The 26908-nt window shown below is 42.4% G+C and overlaps 1 protein-coding gene and 1 long non-coding RNA gene across 2 annotated transcripts; one reads left to right on the top strand and one right to left on the bottom strand.

The window, feature by feature from the left end:
• On the bottom strand, positions 1-26646 carry lama1 (laminin, alpha 1). The gene is made up of 63 exons (XM_029148698.3): positions 26458-26646; positions 22542-22712; positions 22161-22273; positions 22032-22083; positions 21764-21954; positions 20435-20614; positions 20253-20342; positions 20053-20170; positions 19762-19940; positions 19417-19510; positions 19180-19337; positions 18945-19085; positions 18540-18695; positions 18348-18449; positions 18057-18271; positions 17696-17807; positions 17421-17531; positions 16912-17126; positions 16626-16837; positions 16148-16254; positions 15864-16044; positions 15648-15784; positions 15252-15485; positions 14819-14962; positions 14554-14733; positions 14252-14437; positions 14045-14172; positions 12662-12791; positions 12395-12535; positions 11538-11656; positions 11323-11412; positions 11049-11242; positions 10826-10968; positions 10627-10722; positions 10290-10401; positions 10050-10206; positions 9729-9936; positions 9039-9155; positions 8794-8957; positions 8577-8715; positions 7090-7192; positions 6751-6864; positions 6478-6660; positions 6243-6397; positions 5009-5152; positions 4763-4896; positions 4443-4596; positions 4241-4365; positions 3990-4140; positions 3765-3909; positions 3501-3642; positions 3309-3423; positions 3084-3236; positions 2738-2889; positions 2466-2660; positions 2208-2385; positions 2016-2122; positions 1695-1884; positions 1416-1565; positions 1176-1329; positions 671-804; positions 365-578; positions 1-273 (listed from the first exon to the last, which is right to left on the bottom strand). The coding sequence occupies exons 1-63, from the start codon at positions 26528-26530 to the stop codon at positions 119-121; spliced, it is 9237 nt and encodes a 3078-aa protein (XP_029004531.1). The 5' UTR covers positions 26531-26646; the 3' UTR covers positions 1-118.
• Positions 7896-9176, top strand: LOC129603928 (uncharacterized). The gene is made up of 3 exons (XR_008694332.1): positions 7896-8285; positions 8913-8969; positions 9087-9176. It is a non-coding gene; the product is annotated as an uncharacterized LOC129603928 (long non-coding RNA).
• Positions 26647-26908: the final 262 nt, after the last annotated feature.

Raw genomic sequence — 26908 nt, forward strand, 5'->3', positions numbered from 1 at the left:
TAATTTTTGATTAGATGTTTATTAATTCAGGTAGAAACAGTCACAGACAATACAAACTAATAATAAACCACTATCAATATCAGAATCACTGGTACAAAAAGACCTTGAATGGACAACGCTACACAACAGGGCATGATTCAGGTATGACACCTGACAGGTAATGGGCAGAGCTCAGGTTCAGGACCTTGCTCTGGTGAGACTTAATGAGCTGCAGCTTCCTGAGGCAGCCTTTAAACCTGGAGTTGATTGACAGGCAGTTCTGTCTCACCCCACCTGGACAGAGACACGGTTGCAGAGGGAAAATGTTAATAACTTATATGTTTTGAAAGTTAAATGAAACTAGATTTTAGCCAAAGTTTCTCACCTGGATATCCGCCCAGGTACACGGGATTGTTGGTCTCAGCAGACGTTGATTGAGGGTAAGGGTTGGCGGTGGAGAAACTCTTCCCATCTATCTTCAGGCTCAAAGCATGTTTGTTTTTTACAGCCAGCAGCCGGTGCCACTGTCCATCACACAGATTTCGACCAACAGAGCGCACAGACACTCGTCCGGCCCCGTTGTTGACATTAAACACAACCTAAAGCAGAATAGGTAAAGGTCCAGTAAATTACAAGTAAACAATGGGTCAGGGGAAGTCACATGTGGGTAAACCACAGGTTTGTTGTTCACCTGTCCACTGATTAACTCCAGTCCAATGGCGTCCACCTTTGCACTGCTGATCCCCAAAAGCACTGCGTCTGATTGACTTGTTCGAAACTCCAGAGCCAACGACAAGTCAGAGCCCACCTTGTACCCTTCATGCACTGAAAACAAGGTTTTAAATTCCCATTAATGTCATGGAGTGAACAGGAGAAGCTGGCACGTGCGTCTCGTTCCTCTGAGCCGTGACACTGGATTGTTGCTCAGAAGCTATTAAAAAGTACAGGTAGAGCAAATAAGCAGGTTAACTAAACGTTCATGTCATAAATAATGAATGAATTAAGGTGCCAGTTGTGCTGCAGCAGGTGTGAATGAGGAAGACACAACTATGGCAAAAAGAGAAGACAACGTGTTGATGATGTCAATGCAATAGTGGAATGTAAATAAAAAGGCAAGGAGAGAAAATATAGGGTTTCAGTCTGTGAAGGAGGTCTTAACATGGAATTGATGACTCTTTGTTTCCTCGTAGACTTACTGAGGAGGGCATATCCACTGCCGTTAAAGTAACTTCCTGACTGGACATTGGTGAAACAGGAGGACACGTGATGCTGAGTAGATGCTTTGAACAGGTCCAACGTGACTCCATTCAGACTGAGAGAGTGAAGACAACCAGAAAAGCTGCTGCTTACCTGAGAAGCGCACAAGTAGGAGAAGGTGTGTTTGACTTTCAAGTGACTGAATGCTACTCAAGTGTGTGATGTGGGAAGCGCCATACATTGATCCTTCTTGTAGTAAATGTGTGTGGGAGACCCCCCACGTAAAGTGTGTTGTCCACATCCAGCTGGTTTCCTTTCAATGTAACAGAGTCTCTACTTGAACTGTCAACTGACACCCACATCACCTGGCGATTGATCTCAGCACTCACCTGCAAGACAAAGGTCAAGGTCAAAGGTCAAGTGAACATAATGTCTGAGAGCAATCCCACATCACCCATAATGTGACCATGTGTTAGTTCTAACTTCTATTATAACAAAGGCAGCATTAGTTAACTCACTGTGTGCCACAGTCCGTCGTTGATAGGAACCGATGAGCTGATGGAGGCAGAGCCTTTCCCCAGGTCAGCCGACATTAGCACTTTCCCCCTTCTGAGACTGAGTACAATGAAGTCTGCCTGTTTGGAGTGAGAGAGGAGGAAGATCACTCCTTCCTGAGACCAGCTCCGAACAGAAAACTTCACAGACACGCTGTGGACAAAGAGAGACAACCCAAGAAAAACTCGACAGTTAGACGTCACAAAAGCATGAGACACAGCTTTTTATAGAGAACTTATAACCGGTTGTTCTTTCACTGGGGCCCCATTGCCGTGGAAACTCACCTCCTCTTAACAGTGTCAGGGTTGATGGTGAAGGTCACGTGACTGTTTTTGAATGAACCAAACTGAGCTGCTGATGGCAAGTAGCTTGGCGCTCTTTCAGGGGCACACTGAAGAAATCACCAATCAAACAGCAGTGCTCAGTCACCAGTTGTCCACAGCTAGCCAATAATTCCTTGTATGTGTGTTGATTACCGTTTCGGATGCCAAAGTTGTCGACTGCAGGGATGGAACTACAGACAAATGACGGGGGCCTGGAGTTGTTTCCTCATCTTGATCCTCAGAAAGCGCCAGCTGCACTGGTCTCTCCTCCAGCAGACAGCTGTCGAAATCGGCCCCTTCATACTTTATAGCTAATGAAAGGTCAACGAGCCTGTAGAGAGTTTCCAAGAAGAAGTTATTTTCTGTGTGTGTGCGTATGTGTGTGTGTATGTGCGTGTGTGTGTGTCGTACATTCCGCCCATCACCAGGTGCTGGATGCAGCCTCTGAACAACCTCGATAAACTCTGCAACCTGACCGGCAGACGGGACGTCTGCTCTGTTGGGATCCCACCAACAAAGACAACAGCTGAAGAGAGACGAGGAAATCTGCCCGGCAACAAACTGACAGACTTCAGGTTGCCCTCATCCACCTGTAGGGACAGGTGCCTGAAACAGGTGGCATGCATGTTAGTTTAATACATGGGTGAAACAGTTGAGGTATATGCTTCCAAGTTAACACCTACTTCCTGCTGATGGTGATAATGACTGAGTGTTTATCTCCGTCATTAAACACGCCTCCGTCAGGTTTCATCGCTACGGCCCTTCGACTGTCCCCACCTGTCTCACCAAACTCCACCTCCAGGGCACCTGAGACCAGGTGAGCTGACAGGAAGTGCTGCAGACAGCTTTTAGTTATGTATTGTCATGATATATAATATGCTATTTGATTATATACATTTTTAGTAATTTTTATTTATTTAGAAATGGACATGTTTACCTAAATACTGTGGCCCTGGAGTTTAATCTTAGAGGTCTTTACAGCACATTCTATTTTTTCTAAAACCTTTAAGGATGTGTGAGTGAGCTCACCTGTCTGTTAGACTGGGCTGAACTAAAGACGGCCAGTAGGACTCCTGATTGGTTTTTGGAGAAGAAAGAGAACAGAAGCTCAACCTCCTGTCCATGCGATGGAGGAGCGATCTGAACAAATCCAGAGGCCACCATCGACACGCTCCGCACTCCCTGTAATGTATGTGTATGTGTGTTACATGTAGTATTTGGAGAATGTTTTGCCATTTGTAGAATTTGAAGTACCTCAAGTACACAGCCTTTCCGGACTCCGTATGCATCTCTTAGCAAGTCAAAGTTGGTCCGAGCAATCTCCACATTTCTGATGCAGCCTACGTATGACCTGGACACTACATGTCGCCTAGCAACCACAGGAAACCTGAGTTAATACACTCTGTGACATCCTTTTCCCCCACAATTTTCTGGACAGACATTCACCTGATTGCTCTAGAGGCAGAAACTCCCCCTATGTAGATTGGGTCAAGGTCAGACCGGTTCAGATCAGAAGCCGATCCAGGAGATTCAGCCTCCAAAACTTCCTTCTCTGCTGTTTGGTCGGCAGCCATGACTGACAGGTAGCCTGTAGACAGAGGTACAATAAAGGCTAGTTGCCATGAAGCAGTGTTTCCCTGCAGCATGATCTTGTACCACATCACTGTAGTATTTTAGTAGTAGTAGTAGTAGCAGCAGGTGTACTTGTACCTTTACGTTTGTTCCTTTGTAACGTGATTTTGTACCACACTCCACTGTTGTACTTCCGGTTTGTGGCCAGAATCAGGGCCCCTGAACCAAGATCGAATGACAAACGAACTCTTCCCTCAACCAGCTCCAGAGAGAGGAAGTCTCGCTGTGGGAAACAATAAGTCAGACCACATGCTTGTCCTCTTTCCACTGACAGCTCAAATGAAAAAAGTGTGTACATCGTACAGTGTTGTTGGAGGCAAGGTAGAGCAGTAATCCACCAGGTGACAGAGTCTTAAACAGCAGGACCACAGAGGTGGAGGTTGCCCTCAAGGACTTTCGCACCACCGAGAATCCAGATCCATCGAAGTGGAAAGACGTCCCTTCCACCTGGGGACTGAGAGTGGGACCAGTGGAGAGGGAGACACAGAGTGCGGCAGGTGAGACCCTGTGGTGTCGTCACAGATACAAGTGTAACGTGTGTCGCGGGCGTTCACCTGCTGAAGCAGCCTCCACACGGCCCCTCTCTGCTCACATAGTTCCACAGTCCGATGTTTTTCTCGTTGAGCGCAGCTTCACCCACGCACCCCTGGAAGGTGGAGGCCCTGAGCTCTGTGGAGCCCTGACGTTGCACAGACACAGTTAGCGGGCGTTCAGGCGGACTGTCAGGACATTCCCGTTGACCTGTGTGTGAGTTACCTGAGTGACAGCTGAGAGACCTCCAACAGAGATCACAGTGTTTCTGTCCACATCTAGAACTCTAGACGTTCCCGGTGATCTTGCCGTTGCTGCTGGCAGAGCGGCTGAGTCTGAGTCTGGTTGATGGACCGATAACGAGGCATGAGCCCCAAACCTGCCAGCGTCATTTCAACAGAATGCCATTTAGTAAAAAGTCATCATGTGTTGTAATCGCATGAGCTGTGCACAAAGTAAATGGGAAGGTTTCTGCACTTTTTTTGATGCTGCTTGTTTTTCACCCATTCACACACAGACCTAACGTACTGGACATGGACACTTACCGTGTAGCATTGATTCTGGTCCACTTGTTGTTTGTGATATCTAGTCCAGGAAATTCCAGTCTGGTGGTGCCTGAGCCCACATTCCAAACCAAAGACACCTTCCCAGCATGCATCTCTACAGCCATGAAATCCACCTGAGCACACCGCATGTAGCAACAACGTGACAGACATTCACAGCCTTTTCTTAGTTCTGCTCACATGAATTGGGTGTTATTCTGTGTGTGTGTCTGGGTTTTTTGTTGTTACCGTTGTGTTGCTGCCCAAGAAGAAAAGCAGGTTTTCTGGATTTGTGGTCTTCAGGATCAAACTCAGAGTGTTGAAGTTACTTGACTGAATCTCCGGTTTGTAGGACCGAACACAGTCCTTGTCTGCCTGAACCGCCACCTTGATCTAAGCCATACAATACATAATCAGCATGTGTTTATAATATTACAATGAGTCACATGTGAAGTATGTGTCTTTGGAGCTGAGGTTTGGCCCTCAAATCATTGTTGTTGTAACCTGTGTGTTTGATCTCCTGTCCTCCACTGTGTGACTGTTCTGCTCTGTTCTCCTGTTTGAGTGTGCTGTATTTTAATGTTGTTACCTGCTCTGTGCAGAGATTTTATGTTTTATGTTTGTATCTCCCTCAGGCTGTGTTTGCACTCTTGTATTGGCTTATTAGACCATTGTGTTCTGCCGCTGCTTTCAGTTTGTTAGTCTTGTTTTCTGATCCTAGTTTTGTTCCTGCTCATGCAGTGATGTTTAGTTCATATTAATCTCCACTCTTTGTACTGCCTTATTTGTTAGGAGGCATTTTGATTACATGGATGAACTGTGTGACTGCACTCTCAACCTAGTATGTTTGCTTCCTGGTCCATAACTATTTGCCTTTGTAATATTGCCTTGTTAGTTCCTACCTATTAATTATTATCCCAGATTGTTACATACATGCTTTTAGGTTACAGTGAATGCTACTATAGCATTATATGATCGTTCTACAGCATGGCATGTAAGGTTTCATTTTAGAAATATCATAAATCTATAAGAAATAGGTCTGATATGTTGGTTTTTAAAGCTATTTGATTTTTTTTTCATATAAAAATGCATTTGGCTTTATTATTTGGATCCCTTTTGTCTTTTAGCCAATTCCACCTTACACCCGGATGATATGTGTTTGTTTTTATGAGGGGAAAATCCAGGCAAAGAGGTTAAAAGAGATTATTTTTTTCTCTGTGTTTTACAGTGTATAACTATTTACCATTTAGATCTACAGTGAATCTGGCAGCTGTGGTGAAAACCACCTTTCCACAGAGCCCAAGCTTTTAGATATAGTCCAGCTTTCATTTTAGTTATGTTTCCCAGGCGTCTGAGCTGAAAATGCCCAGAAATTGCCCCAACATCAAAAGAGGTTAAAACTTAAATTTACATTTACACAGCTGTGTTAGATCTAAGTGCAATGTGCATCACAGTTTGTGTGTTTATGTGTGTGTCCTCGTACCGATGCAGCTTGCCGTCGGGCCTGGTCGATCAGGGCTCTGATCTCAGACAGGTTCTTGCTCAGTGTTTCCCCCAACATACTCAGTGGCTTTATTCGCTCCATCAGACGCTGAGTGTGATTCTTTGCCATATCCAGCTTCTGCTGCACCTCATTGGCTGAGAACAAAAGTACATGTGTTAAACTCCATAGCACTTTTGCATTTGTCAAACCAAATCAAAGTCAATAACCTACTGACCTGTTGAATAGGTGTGCATCAGCAGCTGGTTGGTCTCCTGCACTGTGTGGTTAGTGTTTTCCACCATAAAAGAAGAATTTTGTAGCTGGCCTCTGAGTGTATGGAGATGCTTCAGTGTCTTCTGCAGCCTGGAGTGCGCCTCTACACTCTGGGCATGAACTTTCTGCAGAGTGGGTGAAGAACCTGGTGGGAAGTTTAATCTATAACTTAAAGCCTGAATAAATTTTTGAAAACAACAGCATTGATGTATTGATTAACACAGTGTTCTCTCACCATTAATAAGACTCTGGAGCTTAGTTTGTTGATGGAAGAGGAGGGTGAAGTTATGAATACGCTGCCTGACCAATCCCAGGCCAGTGGTTACCATGGAAACGTTGACCTGCAGGTCTGAACCACAGAAACACAGTAGTTTTGGTTTGCTATTATCTTCTAATCCTTTTCCACCTATTATTTTCATTAAGAATTGTGGGAGTGCCAACAGACAATCATACCATGGTCACATTCCTAGATATGAGCAATGTAGAGTCGCATAGAATAAAGTCATGGGACCATTGGAGGAAGATAGAGGGCCCAGTCGCTGTGAGGCGTCATAGGCCTAAGAAAGAAACTGACCTTCTGTTGTCTTGTAGAGGAGTTGACTTTCTTCTAGAACAGCAAAGCTGAGATTCACTTTGGTTTCACTTTGCTCTGATAGCAGTTGCTCTGATTGGATGGTCTGAAATAATAATAATAATTTATTAATTTCTTTTTCCTTCCTGCGCCAGACGAGCTGGCTGCTGGTCACAACTGGTCCTTTTCTTGCTTATTTACATTTATCTTTCTTTTGCTTTCTTAGTTTACACAACCTGTACACAACTTGTATATACTGTGTACGGAGACCTGGCCGACTCTTCTCATCCTGGACTCAACTTTGTAACTGGACAAATTTCATCTGCTGCGAGAGGACAGGACGAAGGACAGCGGTGAGAGGAAGGAACGGGGGTGTAAACCAGGACACTGCACCATTAAAGAGAAGCTGTGCAGCAGAAGGCTGTGGGCATGAGGCCATTATTCCTGCTGTGTATGGCTGTGTGTATCTCACCCTCCGCTAATGCCAACACAGCTTCTGGGACCCTGCTCTCAGTCACCAGCAGGCTGCAGAAACAGCACCCACAGGCCCTCCTCCTGATGGGGACTTCAGCTGCTCTGGCCACATTCACCCAGTATGTGACCTGCCCCACCAGAGACAATGAATACTGAACCTATTCTACTCCAACACCAAAGAGGCCTACAGCGCAAACCTGAACTTACATTTCAATAGGTTTGACCAAGCACCAACTCACCCCCCCAGCAGCTGCCTTTTGTCACCTCACACCACCGCACCACCCCCACAGCCCTTCACACCTTGACACGAAGCCCAGCTCCGTCAGCCCTGCAGACCAGCGACTCATCCCAGCAACACTCCTCCACTTCACACCACCCTGAGACACTCCGTCGACCCCTGTCCTTCTCCAGCAACCAGGTGAGAAAAGAGCTCAGGAAGATCAAGGCCAGGAAAGCAGCCGGACCAGACATCAGCATCAGTTTTCTAAAGTCCTGCACAGGCGAACTGTGTGGAGTTCTGGAGCATCTCTTCAATCTGAGCCTCAAGCTGAGGATGGTACCACCGCTCTGGAAGACCTCCTGCATGGTACCACATGCCAAAGACCTCAGCAGCTTCAGACCAGTGACCCTCACGTCCCATCTGATGAAGACACTGGAGAGACTGGTCCTGGGTCACCTCTGCTCTGCGGTGGGAACCTACCTAGACCCTCTGCAGGAAAGAGAAGGTAGGAGTAGACGACGCCGTCATCTTCCACCTACATCCAGCTCTTTCTCAACTGGAGAAGCCCAGAATCACTGTGACAATCATGTTTTTTGATTTCTCTAGTGCCTTCAACACCATCCAGCTGGTGCTTTTTCCCCACTGTGGGACTATTAAAGGCTTTATTATTCTTAAAATAAACAAGAATAATAAATAAACAAGTAAACTTTTATCATATTCAAGCAACTTCTTGCAGTTTTAATTTCAATGTTTTACCTGAAGGAATCAGGCAACGTGTGGATCTAAACATGCTTACCATGTCGAGGGTGAAGGAGGCAGCGCTATGAGCAGCTTCGGCCATCTGATGAGCAGAGTGCACAGTCTCTTTGATGTTGTTATTGAGCTGAGCCAGTTGACTTCTGTTGTGGTGCAGGTTACACATTGATGCAAAAGAGCTGGAAAAAATGTTTTAAATCAGTGGACATGTACAACACATCAAATACTCAGCTTTGCATTAAAGCAGTTGCACTTACTGGTGTAGGGACTCGGCATGTTGCTGCAGGACGCTGGCGTGGCTCTCTGCACGGTAAACAATGTCCAGAGCATCAGTCGTCTTCAGTCCAACGACTAACTCATCTACATGTTTTCTTAGGAGGGGTCTCCACTGATCCAGCTGTCCGGCTAGCACCTCCACCTGCTGCATAGACAGGTGAGCTATTACTGCTTTTTTAGTTACTACGAGGTAACAGAAACGTTCTGAAGAGAGCTTTTTTTTTACCATGCTGGTGTTTGTTAATTCCTCCATAAAACTGATGGTGTCTTCCAGGAATAACTGACTTTCCTCCATCAGTGCATCCACAGAACGAACCTCGGCACTCAAATTTTGACGGAGAATCTAGAGAACAAAGGAAACAGAAAAATATGAATAAATACAGGTGTGTTTGTTGCATGAGGTGATGAGTATTCAAAGTCAGACTAAAAGGCTAGATGTTAAAGTATGTTGATTTGAGTTACAGAAAGTACAGTGTGTGATTTTAATATTCCTCTTCAATTAAGCATCTTCCTTCAATCTATCCCTCTAAGGCTATATTTTATAAAAGGCATGTAACTAGATACAAAGGTTCAAGTCTAATTCATATTTCCCGCCATATAAATAGGATTGGCTAAATAAAAATAAATAGCTGTGACTAATCTAGATCTGAACTACAAATCCCACTGTGTGAATTTGGTTTCATTTCTAAGTATTTGGTGAAACCGTCAGGTTATCTTGGCCGTGGTAATTATCCAATGCTCAATGCCTGTTTAGATTTGTGCCACAAAGCTATGTTCTGTGCCCTCTTCTCCATCTATATTTTCCTGTTTTGGTGATGACACACCACCAGATGTGTCTTAGAATTGGTGAATCAACACCTTTGCTGAGCACAACTTCTAATCTAGGTCCCTAGGACCTGTCTGCAGGTGTGCTCACCTGGTATCGGTCCAGCAGTTTGTGTGTACCATTCAACAGGTTATGCGTTTCCACATTTTTTTGGGTGGCGTAGCTTAGATGACTGTGTGCATTTTCCAGCATTTCCATGGCAACGGTGAGTGAGGTGAAGCGAGGGTGGAAATCACCAATCACTACTCTGCTGGACAAAAAGTCCATTTGTAGTGTGTTGACCAGAGATTTTGCCAGACTGCAGAGAGAAAGACATTATATTATTACAATGACACCTGTAAACACTAACACATGCGATGCTTTTAACAATCAAATAATATTTATACAATTCTTATTTTTTTGTGTAAACACCTGAGCTCTCGATTGGCCAAATTTCTGGCAGTTGTTTGATTAACAGTTCTCATGGTTTTCAACATTAACTCAACCTCCTTCAGCAAAGACGTTTGATTAGCTGAATCCAGCTTCTCCTCTGAGGTCTGGTTTAGAAGCTCTGCCTCTGTCTTCATAGCTGTACCAATCAGAGTGCAGTTTTATGTAATTTCATGCTATTATATGACACAAATATGTGCTCATAGTGTCACAGATTTTCACCTTCAATGTTCCTGTGAAGTTGGCTAATGTTCTCCTGAAGCAGAGCACCCTGTGAGAGTCTGTTAGTGGATGAAAGGTTCACTCGCTGCAGGTTGTTTGACAGATGTGTGGCCTGGCCAATGGGATGGAAGGAGAAATGGGGCGCTTTATTAGTTCATTTTCACAAAGCTCTGACATTTTAAGACAAAAAATCAATTTTGCAGATGATAATAATGATTTACAAATGTATTCCTGAACATTAAGAGTCAATAACTTAACACTGTTTAGTGATTAGTTGTTTTTCCATGACCAAACTGGAGAAAATTTGTATAATGAGCTTTTTTCAGTGTGAACATACCTGTTGATCTAAGTTGTCAAGGTCTGAGAACAAATCATTCATCTTGTCTTCTAGTTGGGCCAGGAGCAACATGACTGAGTTCTTCTGTGAAGACACCTGACAGACATAGTGTGTCAACTTTACCTGAATGGGTCATTGTCTGCACCAAGGTGGTGAATAAATTGATCTTAAACCTGGTGATAGAAGCTTTGGTTTGTACCTGCAGGTCTCGTGTCTGATTCTCCACTGACAACAGCTGGTGGTATGCTGCCATGGCAATGCCACTCATGTTAACAGACAGGAAGTGTTCATGCAGCATGTCCAGATCATTAAGGAGAACGCCGGTGCACTCGTCGTCACAGGCTGCAGGTGAAAATGTCCATGTTAGCAAACTAATAAAATGTGAAACACCAACGTGAATGTGTCTGTGTGCCATTACTTACACACACACTCGGTTCCCTCCAACACATAACGATCCTCACACTTGTCACATGAGTGACCTTTAACACCAGCCTTGCAGTCACACTGTCCAGTCAGGGGGTCACACATGGAGTGGAGCGATCCCCACAGGCTGCAGCTGCACTGGGAACACACGCCGTCCGGCAAAGATGGGTTCCCATAATAGCCTGACGAACACCTAAACAATGACAGCAAGATTACAGGTGATGTCACCCAGGTCATTGTTGTAATTGTTATATGTGACTACACTGACTTTACCTTTCACAGTATCGACCCTCATATCCAGTGAGACAAGAATTGCAGCGAAAATCTCCAACTGCTCCATCGGACACACAGGTCATGCTGAAGCTTAGCACAGATAAAGACAGACAACACTCTTGATTCAATAAAATAGAGCATGAATATTAATATTATTATTAAATAAAATAGAGAAGGTAGGTACTTTTTTTATCTATTCAATAATCACTGATTACCTGTTGTCCCGTCGAGGGCATGCACAAAGCGAACAGTCACTGATGGAACCATTCACATTCCCATAAAACCCCGGACTACACTGGTCACAGCTGCGTCCACTGGTGTTGTGCTGACAGTTCTGAGAGATGAACAGTAAAGGTTTCTATATGCGCTAAGTCAGTTTCAGTCGTTCATTGGTACCGAACAGGCACACAACCGACCGCATGTTAAAACAAGGTTGAAATAATGTCAGATGTCGATGTGACATTGATGTAATGATAATGCTAATGGCTGTTAAAATGCCTAAATATACCTATAAATCAACGTTGACGTATGGTTGAAATAATGCCAGTTGTTTTTGTGACATTAATGAAAACATGAAACAACGTTTAATGCTAATGGTTGTAAAAAGGCTAAAAACAAAAAACAAAATTAATAAATGTTAATGCTAAAATGACAGATTGCCCTCAAGATATATAATATGCCAAACTTTATTTACTGTATATGTAAATAATTATTTAAATTAATGTTTTATTTAATCATGTTATTTTTTTAATAAAGTTTTGGTCATTATGCATTCCATTTTTAACTGTTTTATAGAGTTCTCTTCATAGATTGTATGTGGTTCTTATAATATATCTACTATGTAGACTATAATCTCAAAAACCTAATTTAAACGGTGATGGGAAAGTGTGTGCTGGAACAGAGAAGACACGATGTAGCAGCTATTTTTAAAAGGTAAGTCAAAATTAAGTCATAATTAAGAAATTAGTAGACTGTTAGCCCATGCTTATGTTTGAAGTGTCCTTAACAGAATTTTCTTACATTAGTTCAAATATGTAGCATTTATGAAAATGGTTTAATTAGAGCATTTTACCTGACAGTCCCCCGTTTCTGTATCGCAGCTTGTGCTGTGGTTGTTGCAGCGACATGGAACACAGGGCCGAACAAGCATTGACTTTTGACTTTGAGGAGACAACTCAGACCAAGGCTGGCGGAAATAACCTGCCGCACATTCCTGCAAACACACAGGTTTAAGAAAGAGATAGAGGTTAACGTGGGAGGGTAATTTATTGAATTTATCATTGATCAGATATTTATGACTCAGTGGTGAAAACAGACGGCACAGTTGCAGTCAAACTACCTGACAGGACAGTCCGGTGTATCCAGGTGGACAGATACAGGACTCAATCAATCTAGCCATGTTTCCTGTGACCTCTGCTCCCTCCTGCAACTCAGCCTCCACCGCTGTCTCCATTGTGATGTTTGAGATTCTTGAAATCACATGGATAGAAAGTGATACTAGAGACCAATGTTGCTAAAGCATGACTGACAAACCCCAAGTGCACTCAGAAAACATAATCAGGCCTAAAATTTGGACTTCATGTAATTTAATTACATGTAAATTTTCCATGTAATTTTATCACATAAATACCAGGTAAGACGTCACGTGAAGTCTTTCAGTCAGGTTAGGGCTATGCCATTAAATAAAGGATTACATAAAGTTAATGTAATTTTACACATAAACCTTATTTTTTTGTTTAGATACCTCTTGTAAAGATAATGAGGAACTTCATATTAACTTTAACTATTTGATCAGTTTGCGGTTATGTGATATAAGGTTAATAGGACAAGAAATCGTGTTTTCTGAATTTGACTTGTTCCCTCACTCGGTAGCAAGCAGCCACATATGGCGCACACTGTGGGAGCCACTGTGAAGGGTCCTCAAGTGTCTTACTTGAGGACCTGGTGGCACCAACTGGGCTCAAACCAGCAATCTCCTGCTTCTCAGACTAACGCTATGCCCACTGAGCCATCACAAGACTGATTTAATGTGAGTATTTTTAAAATGGTAAATACAGATATAAGTAAAAATGTATAGGGTTGATTGATTATTCATTTACAGTGAAATATAATATGTAAATAAAATTATAAAGTATACAGTTGATACTTCATTGCTATTGGTTTCACAAGTACCAACTCCTTCAACACATCTGCAAGTAGTGTCCAGGTGGCTCAGTGGGGATGGCGTAACTCTGGAAAACAGGAAATTAACAGTTCGAGCCCAGTTGACTCTCCCAGAGGTTCCCAAAGGAGTCAATAAATTCTCTTTAGTTCAGTCTTTAGTTGTGCTTGAAGATATTTACCATAACTATACACTGAGGACCTGTCTAGGGTGGACCCTGCCTCTCGCCCATAGCCAACTGGGATAGGCTCAAGCCCCCCCGCGACCTCGCATATGGGGTAAAGCGGTATGGATAAACCGATGAAATGGTGAATGTTAATATGAAATTAGGTATTTGAACAAAACATAAGGTTAATGTGTAAATTTGCATTAACTTGTAATCTTTTATTCTTAAGTTATTTATAGTATATTTCTGAGCATATTTGCATTATGTTTATTTAAAAAACTCATAATTATTTGAAATCCTATTTTTCATGTATACAATACATAAAAATTATAAACAGGGTTTTTTAGGGGCAAGAACCATTTTTTGAGCGTGATGTCCAACGAGTGCATTCAAACCTGCTCTGCTGCAGTCTGGTCCCAAATGAAGCCTTGATGATGATGTAATGAACATTACTGAGGACAGACATGAAGTCAGTGTGACTCACTGGCTTCTCTGACACAGAGTTAAAGTATTTCCACTTGTGCTGTAACACAAAAACTCACATTAACAGAAACTCTCACTGCTTTAAACTATGTCCTGACGTTGCATTCTGTCCACAGTACCTCTGTCATCCTGATATCATGTTGAGTCCTGACACCATTGCTGGGGGCAGCTACGTCCGTGTATATGATGAATTTTTTAATGGTGCCGCCTCTCATTATCACCTGAGGCTCCTGATTGGTTAATCCCGAGTCTTCCTCAGCATAGAAGGTGACGATGTAAGACAGGAGGCCACCATATGTCATCAGCTACACGAGACAAATATGTTACACATTTATTCACACCGTAATCCACACAAAACAGCAGATAATGCACACTGAAGCCAAGCATTGGTGGTATCAGTTGAATGTTTGGGATACAGTACCAGTTTTCCTTCAAACTGTTGAGGCAGTCTCCAGTACAAAGGTCCGATGAGCTGTGTAGTGTTCAGCTGATGGGTGTCAACTACCATGTCTCCAGCCTGCTGATGTACTCCTGACACCGTACCCTGAAGGTTTGACTGGCTGACCAATGGCAAGAGACCACCCGAGTGAGCCAGGCCGATCTATGGGAAGAAGCTACGATTAATATCTGTGTAAAGTCACATGCACTGGCTCTGTCCTCCTGCTGACTGCGGTGTGACTACTCACAGGTACTCGAATGAGGCCACCTTGCTCCTCACAGTCTCGGCTCCGTCCTGAGCAAAAACACTGGGAGCAGCCATCTGGATTCTCAGTGGACAAACCAAACCAACCAGAGACACACTCCTCACAGCGAAGGCCCGACACCCCCGCCTGAAAATCCACACATACAGCAAAACGTACATGACACAGTCCAATGTCTAACAATAACCATACCAAGAACATGCCAGAGATCTGCTGCTAAAATGGATAAATCGATCAAATCTTTGGCCAGAAGAATCCCGATGCAGATAGATTGAAGGTGTCTGAGATAAACAAACTTTTTCCTGGGGTTAAGTTCGATTATTTCTGTTGCTGATTAAAGACGTCTGTGGTTTAAAACCATGTTCCTGATGTTCTGGATCATACATTCTGGGTCTACATAGATATACATAGCAAGTACCTTGCACACACAGTCCCCATTGTCTTCACAGTCACACACTCCCTGTGTTGTGTTGCAATATGTTTGCCTTGTACCAGCCATGTCACAGCCACAAGCCAAGCATATGGGGTAACCATGGTACCCAGGTGCGCATCGGTCACATGATCTGCCAGAGAAGCCTGTTCTGCACTGACATGTGCCATTGGTCAGGTCACACTGAGTGGCAATGCTTCCTGTAGAGCTGCACCTACATGGCTGCAGAGAAATTAGTGACCATTATTAGGTTAATAAATAGGTTCATACATACCACTACGAATACAATGCAAACATACCTCAGACCTATTGCCCAGGTATTCTATAGATTGTTGGATATACATACATCATATACATCAGTTCATGTAGTTTGTATTTTTGTACCTTGCAGCCATTCAAAAGGTCATGACCCCAGTAACCAGTCTCACACCTGCTGCAGGCGCTGCCGTCTGTGTGGGGGGGGCAGACACATGCTCCACTCTCAGGATCACAGTTCCCACCGGTGTGATTGCAGTTGCATGCTGGGAGAGTATGGCCCATTAGAATTGGATAAGATAACCATGCAGCAGCCAGAGTGAATTTACATTTCTATTGATATACCTGTGCAGCCATCACCATGGAAACCATAGTAACCATGATTGCATTGGTCACACTTGTGTCCAGCCACAGTCTCCACACACTGGCATCGCCCTTCATTGTCACATGACTGAGAGACAGATCCTAATTGGCTGCAGCCACAGGCCTGGCAACCCTGCCCACTGTGTAGGCCGAAGAACCCCAACTTAAAAATATGATGTAAAACATTATTCATTAATTTAGTTGAGCCTAAATAACATGCAATCAAAGCTTGAGGTAAACACTGGTTAAAGTTCAATGTGTCTCACCTGGCAGCGGTCACAGGTGCGTCCTGTCACGCTTTCTTTGCATGGACACTGACCTGTGCTCACATCACACTCCATAGAGACAGAGCCATTGACGTCACAGCTGCAGGCTGAAAAAGACACTGATGGTCAGACACAACAGAAGCAACATGTACAGACCCTGCACAGCTTTGGTATTAACGTGAGCTTCTGTTCACATGTTGAACAATTGTTCCCGCAGCCTTTTACCAGAATGTCAGGATCTACTTTCACATGACTGAGTCACACAGTCATGAGTCAGAAATATAATCTACTAATCAGCATTCCTAAGGAACTTAAGGTCTTAAACCTTACGTTGTAATGATTTGGTGCTATATATGTAAAATTGAATTGAATTAATATTTTTTATGTAATGTTGGACCGAAAGTCTTTAATTCCCTGTACTCACTCTGCCGTCAGATTGACATGAATCGTTACCCAGAGGAGGAAAACAAACTCTTACCTCGACAGTCTTTAGCAACCACGGCATCTCCATAGTAACCAGGTCGACAGACCTCACAGTGTCTCCCAGCAGTGTTGCCCAGACAACGCAAACACTCCCCGGTGATGGTGTCACAATGTCCAGCTTCACTGGTGTTCACATTACCATTGCACTTGCAGCGAACACAGCCGCCACCCACCACTTGGGGGTTACCATAGTAACCGCTTGCACACCTGGATACACAAACATGCTGATGTCAGACATTTCACCCAACTATCCACTGCATTAGTCAGTGCGGCATCCATACCTTTCACAGTTGGTCCCAGTGTAGCCTTCCTGACACTTGTCACATAACACCTGGCCTGGCGCAACCAAGACACAGGTGGGGCTGAAGCTGTTGGATGGCTCCGTCAAAGGACACGGACACAGCCGACAGTCCTCTGCTGTTCCCTCAGTGGCATCCCCATAGAAACCAGGTAAACACTGATCACAGTGGGGACCTGTGGTGTTGTGTGTACAACCCTAAGAAATGGAAGGTCTTTAGTTTAGGAGTTATCATAACTATTAAAGTTATCAAAACCAAATTAAAAAAAAAACAAAACAAAAAAAGACACTTAATATATTTTTGGGTCCAAACAATTATAACAAGTTCAACAGGTTGTGCCTTTTCCTTGTTGTGGATTTTTGGATTGGGCTCTTACTGTCTTATTTGTGTGTTTATGTATCTGAAACTTGGTGAGAACGCTTTGTATGTATCCATGTATTTATGTCATGTTTATACCTTTGTATTTCACCTATCGCTTATATTTAACTCACCGAACATGTTCCATTATTGTCGCACTTGTTGGCATGATCGTTACACTCACACTGCAAACAGTTACCCCCAAACAACACTCCTCCCACCCTGTAGAAATTATGTAGACATTCCTGCAGAAAGAAATATACAGCATTACTGATATAGTATAAAAAAACTGATAGTGTTGAGGTGGTTGGTTTTCTCCCAGACTGTAATAACAATACATGTGGTAATGTCACAAATAAGTATTAACAGTACTGAAAAAACTATATTGAGTAACAGAACGTATACTGACCTCACAGGAAGTGCCTCTGTAACCCCAGGGACATTCACATGTCTCCACAGATACTGCCTGAACACCAGAGCCTGATGTACTATCAGCAACATCTAGAGACCCTGAACTCACTCTGAAGGACAGAGAACCATAGGTATTTTATTCATTACATGTTTTCTAGTTTTAAAAAAAGCAAAACCCTAAAGATTTTGGTCCAAAAGGCATTTGATCCACATCTTTTATTTCAAAGCTTATACCTCTGCCTCCAGTAAAAATTGTAAAATTGTAAACAAGTTAGAACCATATTAATATAGGGTAAATATATTAAGTTCTCTATTACTTTCATTACTGTGTAGTCCTGTCAAGTAAACACAGTACTCACCGTATAGACCCAGTGTCTGAGGTGTTTAAGTAAAGTCGGGCCCACAGTGATGTCACATCAACAAGCACTGATATCACATCATCTCGAGAAACAGGATCACCTGTTTTATCATCCACAAACTGTTTTGGCAGAATCTCCACGACAACCTTGAGCTCTGCCAGTGGGGAGAGGAAGAGGAGCATGGGAGGCGAGAGTCGAAGAGCCCGGCCGTTACCCTGTTGTTTATAAAAGAGTTTGGATTATTTGAGAGTTTTAGTCCTGAATGACTCAATGTGTAGTTTTTGTTCTCACCTCTATAACGATGTCAGAGTAAGCAGGCAAAGATTGGTCCTCATTATCCAAAGGGATGTCATAAACAAATGAGTAATTCAGGTGACCCCCATAAGAGACAAGCTGCAGGTAGATGGAAAAACAGGCTTACAGATCCATAGCACGAGACCTGGAAGTGTAACTTCCATTACAAATTGAATTGAACTAATTCACCTTGTTGCCAAGAAAACTTGGGGGTGCTGCCCATGACAGCACCTGTTTGTGTGCATGGCCATGTGAGGTGTTCCTCAGGATTGGCAGATCGTTGGTGTCAATGACAGGGAACATGTAGAAGGATGGAGAATGGAGCCAAGGCTCTGTGTGAAACACCTGAACCGGAAAAAAGTGTTTTACTTATGCGCATGTGTGTTAACTGTGCACAGTTATTACTTGTAAATCGTCTAAATGTATGTATTGGTTTTCTATCCTTAAAGTCAGACTGAGCTGCATACAAGGTGACCAATCAACTGGGACCAGGTTGGTTTGAATCCCTTTGACGTATCATGCTGGTTCCACAGTTAGTAGGAAGCTGCTGTAAATGATTAGCCGCTAACCACCTCATGAGGTGATTGTGTTTACCTGTGCCATGGACCACATAGAACTTTCACACACATCGGACACTCCAAAGCAAAAACAGTCAGTGCAGCCCAATGGATTTTCCTTCTGCAGGTTGTAAAACCCTGGCTTACATAGATCGCAGTGAGCCCCCATGACATTCATCTGTGCAAGAGACAATAAATTAGACCTTGGAATGTGTGAGTAGTAGTAGTAGTTTATAATAATAGGTAATTGCACTTATGATGTCACAGGTTACCTTGCAGGTACAGGGAGCACAGGGGTTAGTGTTGGTGCTGCCCGACAGGTTACACTCACAGCGAACACAAAGAGGAAAATCTCTGTATCCAAAAGCACAACGATCGCAGTGTTGACCTGCAAAGCCCTCTTTACAGACACACTGGCCAGGGGACATACCTGTACACACAAGTACACAGGACATGCATCAGACCGAATAACAAAACCCCACCAAACCGTTCAAAATGACAATACCGACCTGGCTGTGTGTCATCTCTAACGCAGACGGAAGTTTGTGATCCTCTGAGGTCACAGTTACATTCAACACATGGAGAATCAGAGTAAGGAGACACCTGTACACAGTAACGAACATGAGACACCTATTACTACACAGTCTAGTTACTTAAATCAACAGGCCATCAGTACAACCAGAGATCCACCTGTTATTTAGATTGTGTAGAGTCCGTCTTTAGTCTGACAAAACAAAGAGCCTTTGCTGTTTTGTTATGTAATTAGAGAACAATCACTAGATGTAAATGTCTCTAGTGTAATTGTAAGTATTTGTGTGTACAGTCACGTCTCTAGAGTATTTTGCAGTACAAACCTCAGCGGGTCTGTAGTAGCTGTCTTTGCAGGTTTCACAGTTGATGCCAGCAGTGTTTTTCTGACAGTCAATACAGACACCACCTCCCTGACGAATACCACGAGTGTTTAAGCTCAACGACAGTTCTGACACAGTTTGGTTGTAGAAACAGTCATTGGCTTTGTTGTGACAATTACATTCTGTAAAACAGACCAGTGAGAAACAGACAAATGAGCCGCAGGCAGGAGACAGTCAGCTGTTTTGAAACCCCATGAACAGAGGTTGCTGGGGTTTTTACAGTAATTGACTTACCTTCACAGGTGTTGCCCTTGGATATAGTTCCTGGTTGCCATGGCTGCTGGTGATAACCAGGGCAACACTGGTTACAGCTCTCCCCACAGGTGTTGTGTTCACACACACATTGCAACTTCTGTAAGAATGGACACAAAATGGCACTGGTGGAAAGGTTTTGCACACTGCAGTTTTGCAGGTGAACTCAGGATTGCTGTTACCTTGGTAACCGGGTCCAGTGGACAGCTCTCAGCATGTCCGTAGCAGATACACATCCCACCGACAGAGATGTCTTTTATAGAGTAATAATACTAATTGAAAACCAAATGAATTCATGTTAATAAAACGTTTTGTTTCCTTCTATTAATGTTCAAACTGTGTTTCTCTGCTTGGCCTGTCTCACCCTGCGGGTGACGATAGGATCGACGTCTCGGGGGTCACGGGCACTCAGTGTCATCAGGTCTGCGTTGAGGGTTCTGATTCGCTGCAGTCTAAGTCTGATGTAACGAGCTGATGTGAAATTGAGGAGCCTGGATGACGGGTCTGCAGAACTGGGTCGTCCATTGATCAGAGAGGTGTGGATCTAAGACGGAAAGCGAGAGACACAAATCTAGGTCAGGTGAGAGTGACAGATGATTATTAAGAAAGGTTAGTTTGATTAAAGAAGTGCATTATTAAAAAGTGATAGTTGACTAAATGCTGACTATGTTTGATATATAACCAGTATAACCAGATACCTGTAACACAAAACACCACACAGTACCTGTGAGGAAAAGCATTTCCCCCGTTTGTCAAACCCTCGCCTGTAGTAAGGGGTTGTTTGTATTCTGTATTCTAGAACTAAAGCGTCTTATATGAACCATAGTCGAAACATGACGTTCAGTGAGAACATATACTGTACTGGTGCACTTCAGGTTACTCATTTATAACAGTGAATGTACTGTAGTTCTGTAACCAGCTTACTCTAAATAAATTCATGAATGAAAAAAAAACATGGCCCATTCATTTGTTTGGTCCATTTATGAACTTGTCCATAAAACCTTAACCAAGCGAACCATTTTCACACATTCAGTGAAATCCTGAACATGTCCACAGTGTAAATGATTGCAATTGCTTTTTTTGTTGATAACAAGTATCAAAGGGCTGAAGTGACAAATCATTTAAAAAAGGTGAGCCCTGGATGTGTGAACAAACAACTTGCATACAGTATCTGTGTGTGGTGTAATAGAAATACTATAAGAGATAAATAGAGAAATACAGACAGTATGAATATAGTATAAGTATAGAGATATAATAGTAGAAACAAAGATGATGTGATGTTGTCACAGTCCTCAGCCCGTTCCTGCCTTTTCCTCTGTCCACGCCCCTGATTTTGGCCACACTGGTCCCCTGCTAGATCAACAATGTTACCAGGTCTGGCTCCCGGCTGATCTTTTCTATACTGTCCTCCACCAGGTTCATTACTCCTCGTGTTTTGGTTGCTCAGTTTAGTTTAAGTTAAATCCTGTTCATTCCTGTGAGTCCCGTTTAGCTATTAAGTTATTCTTAGCCACTCTCTTTTTGTGTTTGAGTTTTCCTCCTGAGATCCAGTTACTGTTTAAAGGAGTGTTTTTGGTTGTGTTATTTTCCCTCTGAGTTCTTAATCAAACTCGTTCCCTGTGGTAACTTAATTCATGGCCTGGTCTGCCATTTTAAGTCTGACACAGTGGTGCAGCTGAGCAGAATGCTTCACCTCTCCGTGTTCCAGGGGGTTGAGCCTGGAGTAGTATGACGTGCAGATAACCTCTGTGTCATTCCGGTAAGTGGGGGATCCAAGTCTTGGTGTGATGTTATAACGACTCAAACACTCAGAGTCACTGATTGCATAATATTGCCATGGGTCAAAGGTCACACCATCCAGGGACCTCTCCAGTATCCAGTTCCCTTGAGACAAACAGGAGAGTCAAAGAGAGGAAACCACACATCATGGCTCAGAAAAACAGGAGACTGACAGGTCCTACCTGGTCGAGGGGAGTTAGCTGCCTTAATAATGATGTAGGCGACCTGAAAAATCTGAACACAGAGATAAATACTTAGGTGGTAGTAGATGTGATCTTTTGGGCCCTGTGAAAACAGAGGATGTGTGTTACCTGTTTGAGGTCCAATGTGATGGTGATCCAGTGAAACTGTCTACCATTCTTAATGCTTGGACTCTGCCACCACTGGTTCGTCCCATCAATGGCGTTTGTGATTGGATGACGTTCTGAAGCGTACAAATATGTTAACCCAAGCAACCCTGCTGAAACACATCTATCACAATTCTCAGTCATTCAGGTGGAGTTATGTGAAAGTTAACTCCACCAGAGGGACTTTTTCTTTTTGAGTAGAAACTTTTCACCACCTATTGAGGTAGATTTTTTTTTAGTCTGAGAGAAGTCGGATAAGTGTCTTCACTTGACATGACTGAACTTTCAGACTACCCTCCTAGTTGCAGATCCATATTCAGTATAAAGTGCTGTTTTTCATGGTACCTTTTGACAGGACAGAATTGGCATCACATTTGGGACAGTGGGGGTTCTTGATTCTGCGTCCTGGAACATGTTCTACCAGTTTACAGTAAACTTCAGGTTGTGGCTCTCCACATGTGGCATTACTACTGATCTCGGCGTTACTGGCCAGATTCAGCATGGCCGGAAACAGACCTAGGAGTAGACACACCACAGAACTGTTAACATCATAAGTTTCTAACACATGCATCTGGAAACTTTTTCTTACTTATTTGCTAAACTCAGACAACGAATGTTATTGCGGTCACTTCCTGAGAGTCATATCTTCACATTGTAGTTTAGTAAATGTTTATTTAAACATGAAACAATGCATTAAAAAATAAAGCGTTGCAGTTGTGATTGTAACATTAATACTTTATGAGGGGCAATAGCAGCCAGCACATGTGGCAATATAAATAATGTTAGAAAAACAATGTCCATAATCAAATTAAATGTTCTGTCAGATGCACAGAGAAATGATGGGTCCAGTGTTTAGTGTTGTCATTTGTATATTCAAGATTCCAAATTTTAAATTCTTTATTAATCCCAGAGAGAAACTGCTTTGCCCACTTATGATTACTGTGAAAGATAGAAAGCAAGATTAAAAATAGCAAAAAAAGAATGTCATACTGTGTGCATATATAAATACATACATATACTATACATCAAGTTTAAACATCTGATGTTCTGTTTGACTGACTAATAGTTTATGATATGTGTCTGTGTTTTACACTCGGCCTCTGGCTCCATCCTCTCTGACTCCACACCAGACCCAAAGCTGTAAAACCGAATGCATCTTGTCTTGGTTGGTGTTCCTTCCTTTTGATAACAAGACACTGATGATGCAGAAGTGAGAATGTAAACATTCTTACTTCTGCGAATGTAAACATTCTCACTCACGGCGAGATAAGGTGGCACAAACAATTCTATTGGTGCAGAGAGACATTCCACCAGAGCCAGAGAAAGGGGTTAAAAGGCAGAAGCAACTTGAGGATCGTGGGCTCTCACACCTTCATGGTGTGTGCACTGATCTCCCCAGCTGGTTTTTGGTTTGTTGATGTGCACGATCAACATCCATGTTTTTGATTTGCTTTCCCGATTATTTTCATTTTCCTTTATTTTTATAATAAATCATAAAAAAGACAACTCTCTCATTTGCCTCTTTATGGTAAATTTCCACTACAAGAAAAGATTTTTTTTCATCTCACTTGTTTATTTTCACCTGTTAAAGTGAGAATAATAAACAAACTCAAAATTTACAAATAAACATTTAAAAAAGAAAACCTCAGTGACCAATATTGCCACCCTGCTTTTGAATAACAGTCGCAAGCCTCCATTCATGGAGTCAGTCAGTTTCTTGATCTGGTCAGAATCAACCTTTTGTGCAGCCGCAACCACAAGACACTGTTCAGAGTGTTCTGTTTACCTTCACTGTCTTGAACTGCCCCTTGGGGATGAATAAAGGTTCTTTGATTTAATTTTGACTTTAAATTTCCTGCCTAAAAAGGGCCAAAAAGTTCTCAATATGGTTTAAGTCAGGTGAAGAAGGGGCCGTGTCATTAGTTTTTCATCTTTAAGGCCTTTACTGGTCAGCCACACACTTTGATGCCTTTGATGGAGTGTTGTCTTGCATAAAAAAAGTCTTCTTGAAAGATGCACACCGTTTCCTCTACCACTGCTTCAAGATAGTGCCTTGGCAGTAAATTGACAGTAGGTCTGAGAGCGGATTTTGAGTCCATTTGAGTAGAGTGCTGCTGAGAAAGGCCCATTTTTCCTAAGGAGAGGAATCTGCCTAATAATCATGCACACCTAAATACAAGGTGTTGATATAGGCCACACTCTCCCGTCTTGTTGCACAAATACACATCACGTATTCATGTTTATACAGCTAGACATTGGAAATTATGGATAAAATGATATGGTCAAACTAATTACTTGCCTATTAATTGTGCACAGTGAATATACATCTATGTATGTACTCTGCTACACAAATACAGGTTGATCCTTACAGAGAGGGGAGAAATAATATATGTTCAACAAAGAGCTCAGTGAGCATCAACGTATGGCTTAGATTGATTAAAGTCAGTAGTAGAATCTGTTTCTTTTTGTCAGTAGGGTAATAGGTTTAGCAAATACATTGAATGCAATATAGTACTGGACCAAGATGTAATATAAATACAATCTTTTCCAACATAAATTTGTGGAAATAAATATATTTTGTGAGAATCACTGTTCATTTGAAGCTGGCTTGCGCATATTAATCAGGTCCTTGTCTAATTAGCACAATGAAGTCTGAACTTGTGTAATCCAAACACTGATGTGTAAATACTATTTAATATTATCATGACAGACTTAACACAGATGTTCTTTGGTCTTAATCCAGGTCTTAATCAGTCCGATTAGGTGTAACTATGTGAGTCTCCATTTTGGAGAAAGAAGCCCAGTGTGTGTTTATCCAGCTGTGGTTTCACAGGTTCCTTGTTTTATCTTTTGATGATCAGAAATGGATGATTAAACACAGATTTTTTTCTCAGTAATGTCATCCAAACATAGTTTGGACAAAACTGGAATGTTGATAAAGTTTGTGTTGAGTTTATCATGGTCATGTTCAAGGTGAATACACAGACTAAACAGTATTTGGTTTTGTTCTGTTTTTTCCCAAATAAACCAGGCAGATTAGAGTTTTTTGAAGGAATTTTGTGTCGATGAAACTGGGATGCTGTTGTGTAGTTGTAGATGTGACTTCCCATTGGCAAAAGAGTGATCTGTTCAAATACATGGTGATGAGACTTTGTGTGGTCAGCTGTGTCCACATCAGTGGGTGGTCTCACACTCCTCACACCAACCCCACAGGTCATTCACTGATTTTACTGTAAGACCTTTCTGGAGATGTCACAGGGCTTTTAATGAGACTTTGAGTTGAGTCAAACCTGTAAAGTCCTCACATTTGTGATATCACCATCATTTGTAACACATCAGATCAAAATTAAAATGTGTAAACATAAACCACAGAACAACGGCTGTTTCTGACTGAAGCTTTGGTTCAGTCTTTGTTAGAGCAGGAAATCATCATTATTCATTTTAGCCCTGGATCAAATTTGTTCCAAGCGTATTGGGTATGTGTTAAACGTGGCTGTCATTATATGATCAGATATTGATCTGGAGATCAGACACAGCATAAGGTTAGTTAACTTTTAGTTAAACCTAGTTTGTTTGTGTGTATGTGTGCTGATTAGACCGATTTTCCTCCCTCCAGCATTCCGATCGGGGGAGGTGAAGGTGTAAGGAGGAAGAACATGGGGGTGGTTGTTAACCCCAATTATCTCTCTCTGTCTCTCTATCTCACACTCACACTGTCTCATCAACATGTTAATATTTTCAAGCAGTGTGTATGATACTACAGCTTACTTTTGAACTCAACCAGCATTTTTCTGAATGGATTTTAGTTTATTTCAGTGCAGCTTAGTGTAGTAGAGTATATGTTTATGTAATGTGTGAGAAACTCCCCACTTACATTTCAATGGGAGGTTTAGGGTTGTGGTCAGTGGGGGTCTGGCACCATGTGTGTGTGTGTGTGTGTGTGTGTGTGTGTGTGTGTGTGTGTGTGTGTGTGTGTGTGTGTGTGTGTGTGTGTGTGTGTGTGTGTACCATTAATAGTAGTTTGGGCACATAAATCTGAAAATCCCAAATTAGAGATTTAAACGAATTGACTTCTGAACACAATCTGAATGAATGAAATAACTTGCAGCTACAGAGCTAAGGGGTACTGGTGTGGTGAAGTAAACTTTTCCATGTAAGAAAAGTTTTGATGTTACCAGAGTGAAAAGATTTGAGACACAGTAGTAGAACTAGGCATACTAAGCACAGTCAAAGTAATTGTAGTAAAAAGAAAGTAACTGACCTCTGAGCTGAGCTCTTACTGTTCCTTCCATCATTATCTTTGTCAGCAGCAGCAGCAGCAATAGTGGTTTCATCTTTGTATTGACAGTGGACACAAGTTTAAACCCACTGGACTCAGATGGTGCTAACCCCACTACTGAACCAAGTAAAAACTGGGGAAATCAACTGAATGTTGAGGAATGTGTTTCCACAGTGCCTCTCTCCTCTCATTCATTCAGGTCACTAACAAGAGGGGGAGGTTTGGGGGCCAGACTGAACCATTTGATCTGGTAATGGGGGAGTTTTGGTAAATATGTTAATCCCAGAAAAATAAGTGTAGTATGTACGGTTAAACTGACTGTGAATAAGTTTGTGTTTGTATACGTAATTTCATCAGTGTTTAATGTTTTTGAACAAAATCTAAAATAGAGCAATGTGATGGAAAGTATTGCAAGTCATCCAAAGGAGGAGAA

This window comes from Betta splendens, chromosome 4 (assembly GCF_900634795.4).
Source record: "Betta splendens chromosome 4, fBetSpl5.4, whole genome shotgun sequence".
Taxonomy (NCBI): Eukaryota; Metazoa; Chordata; class Actinopteri; order Anabantiformes; family Osphronemidae; genus Betta; species Betta splendens.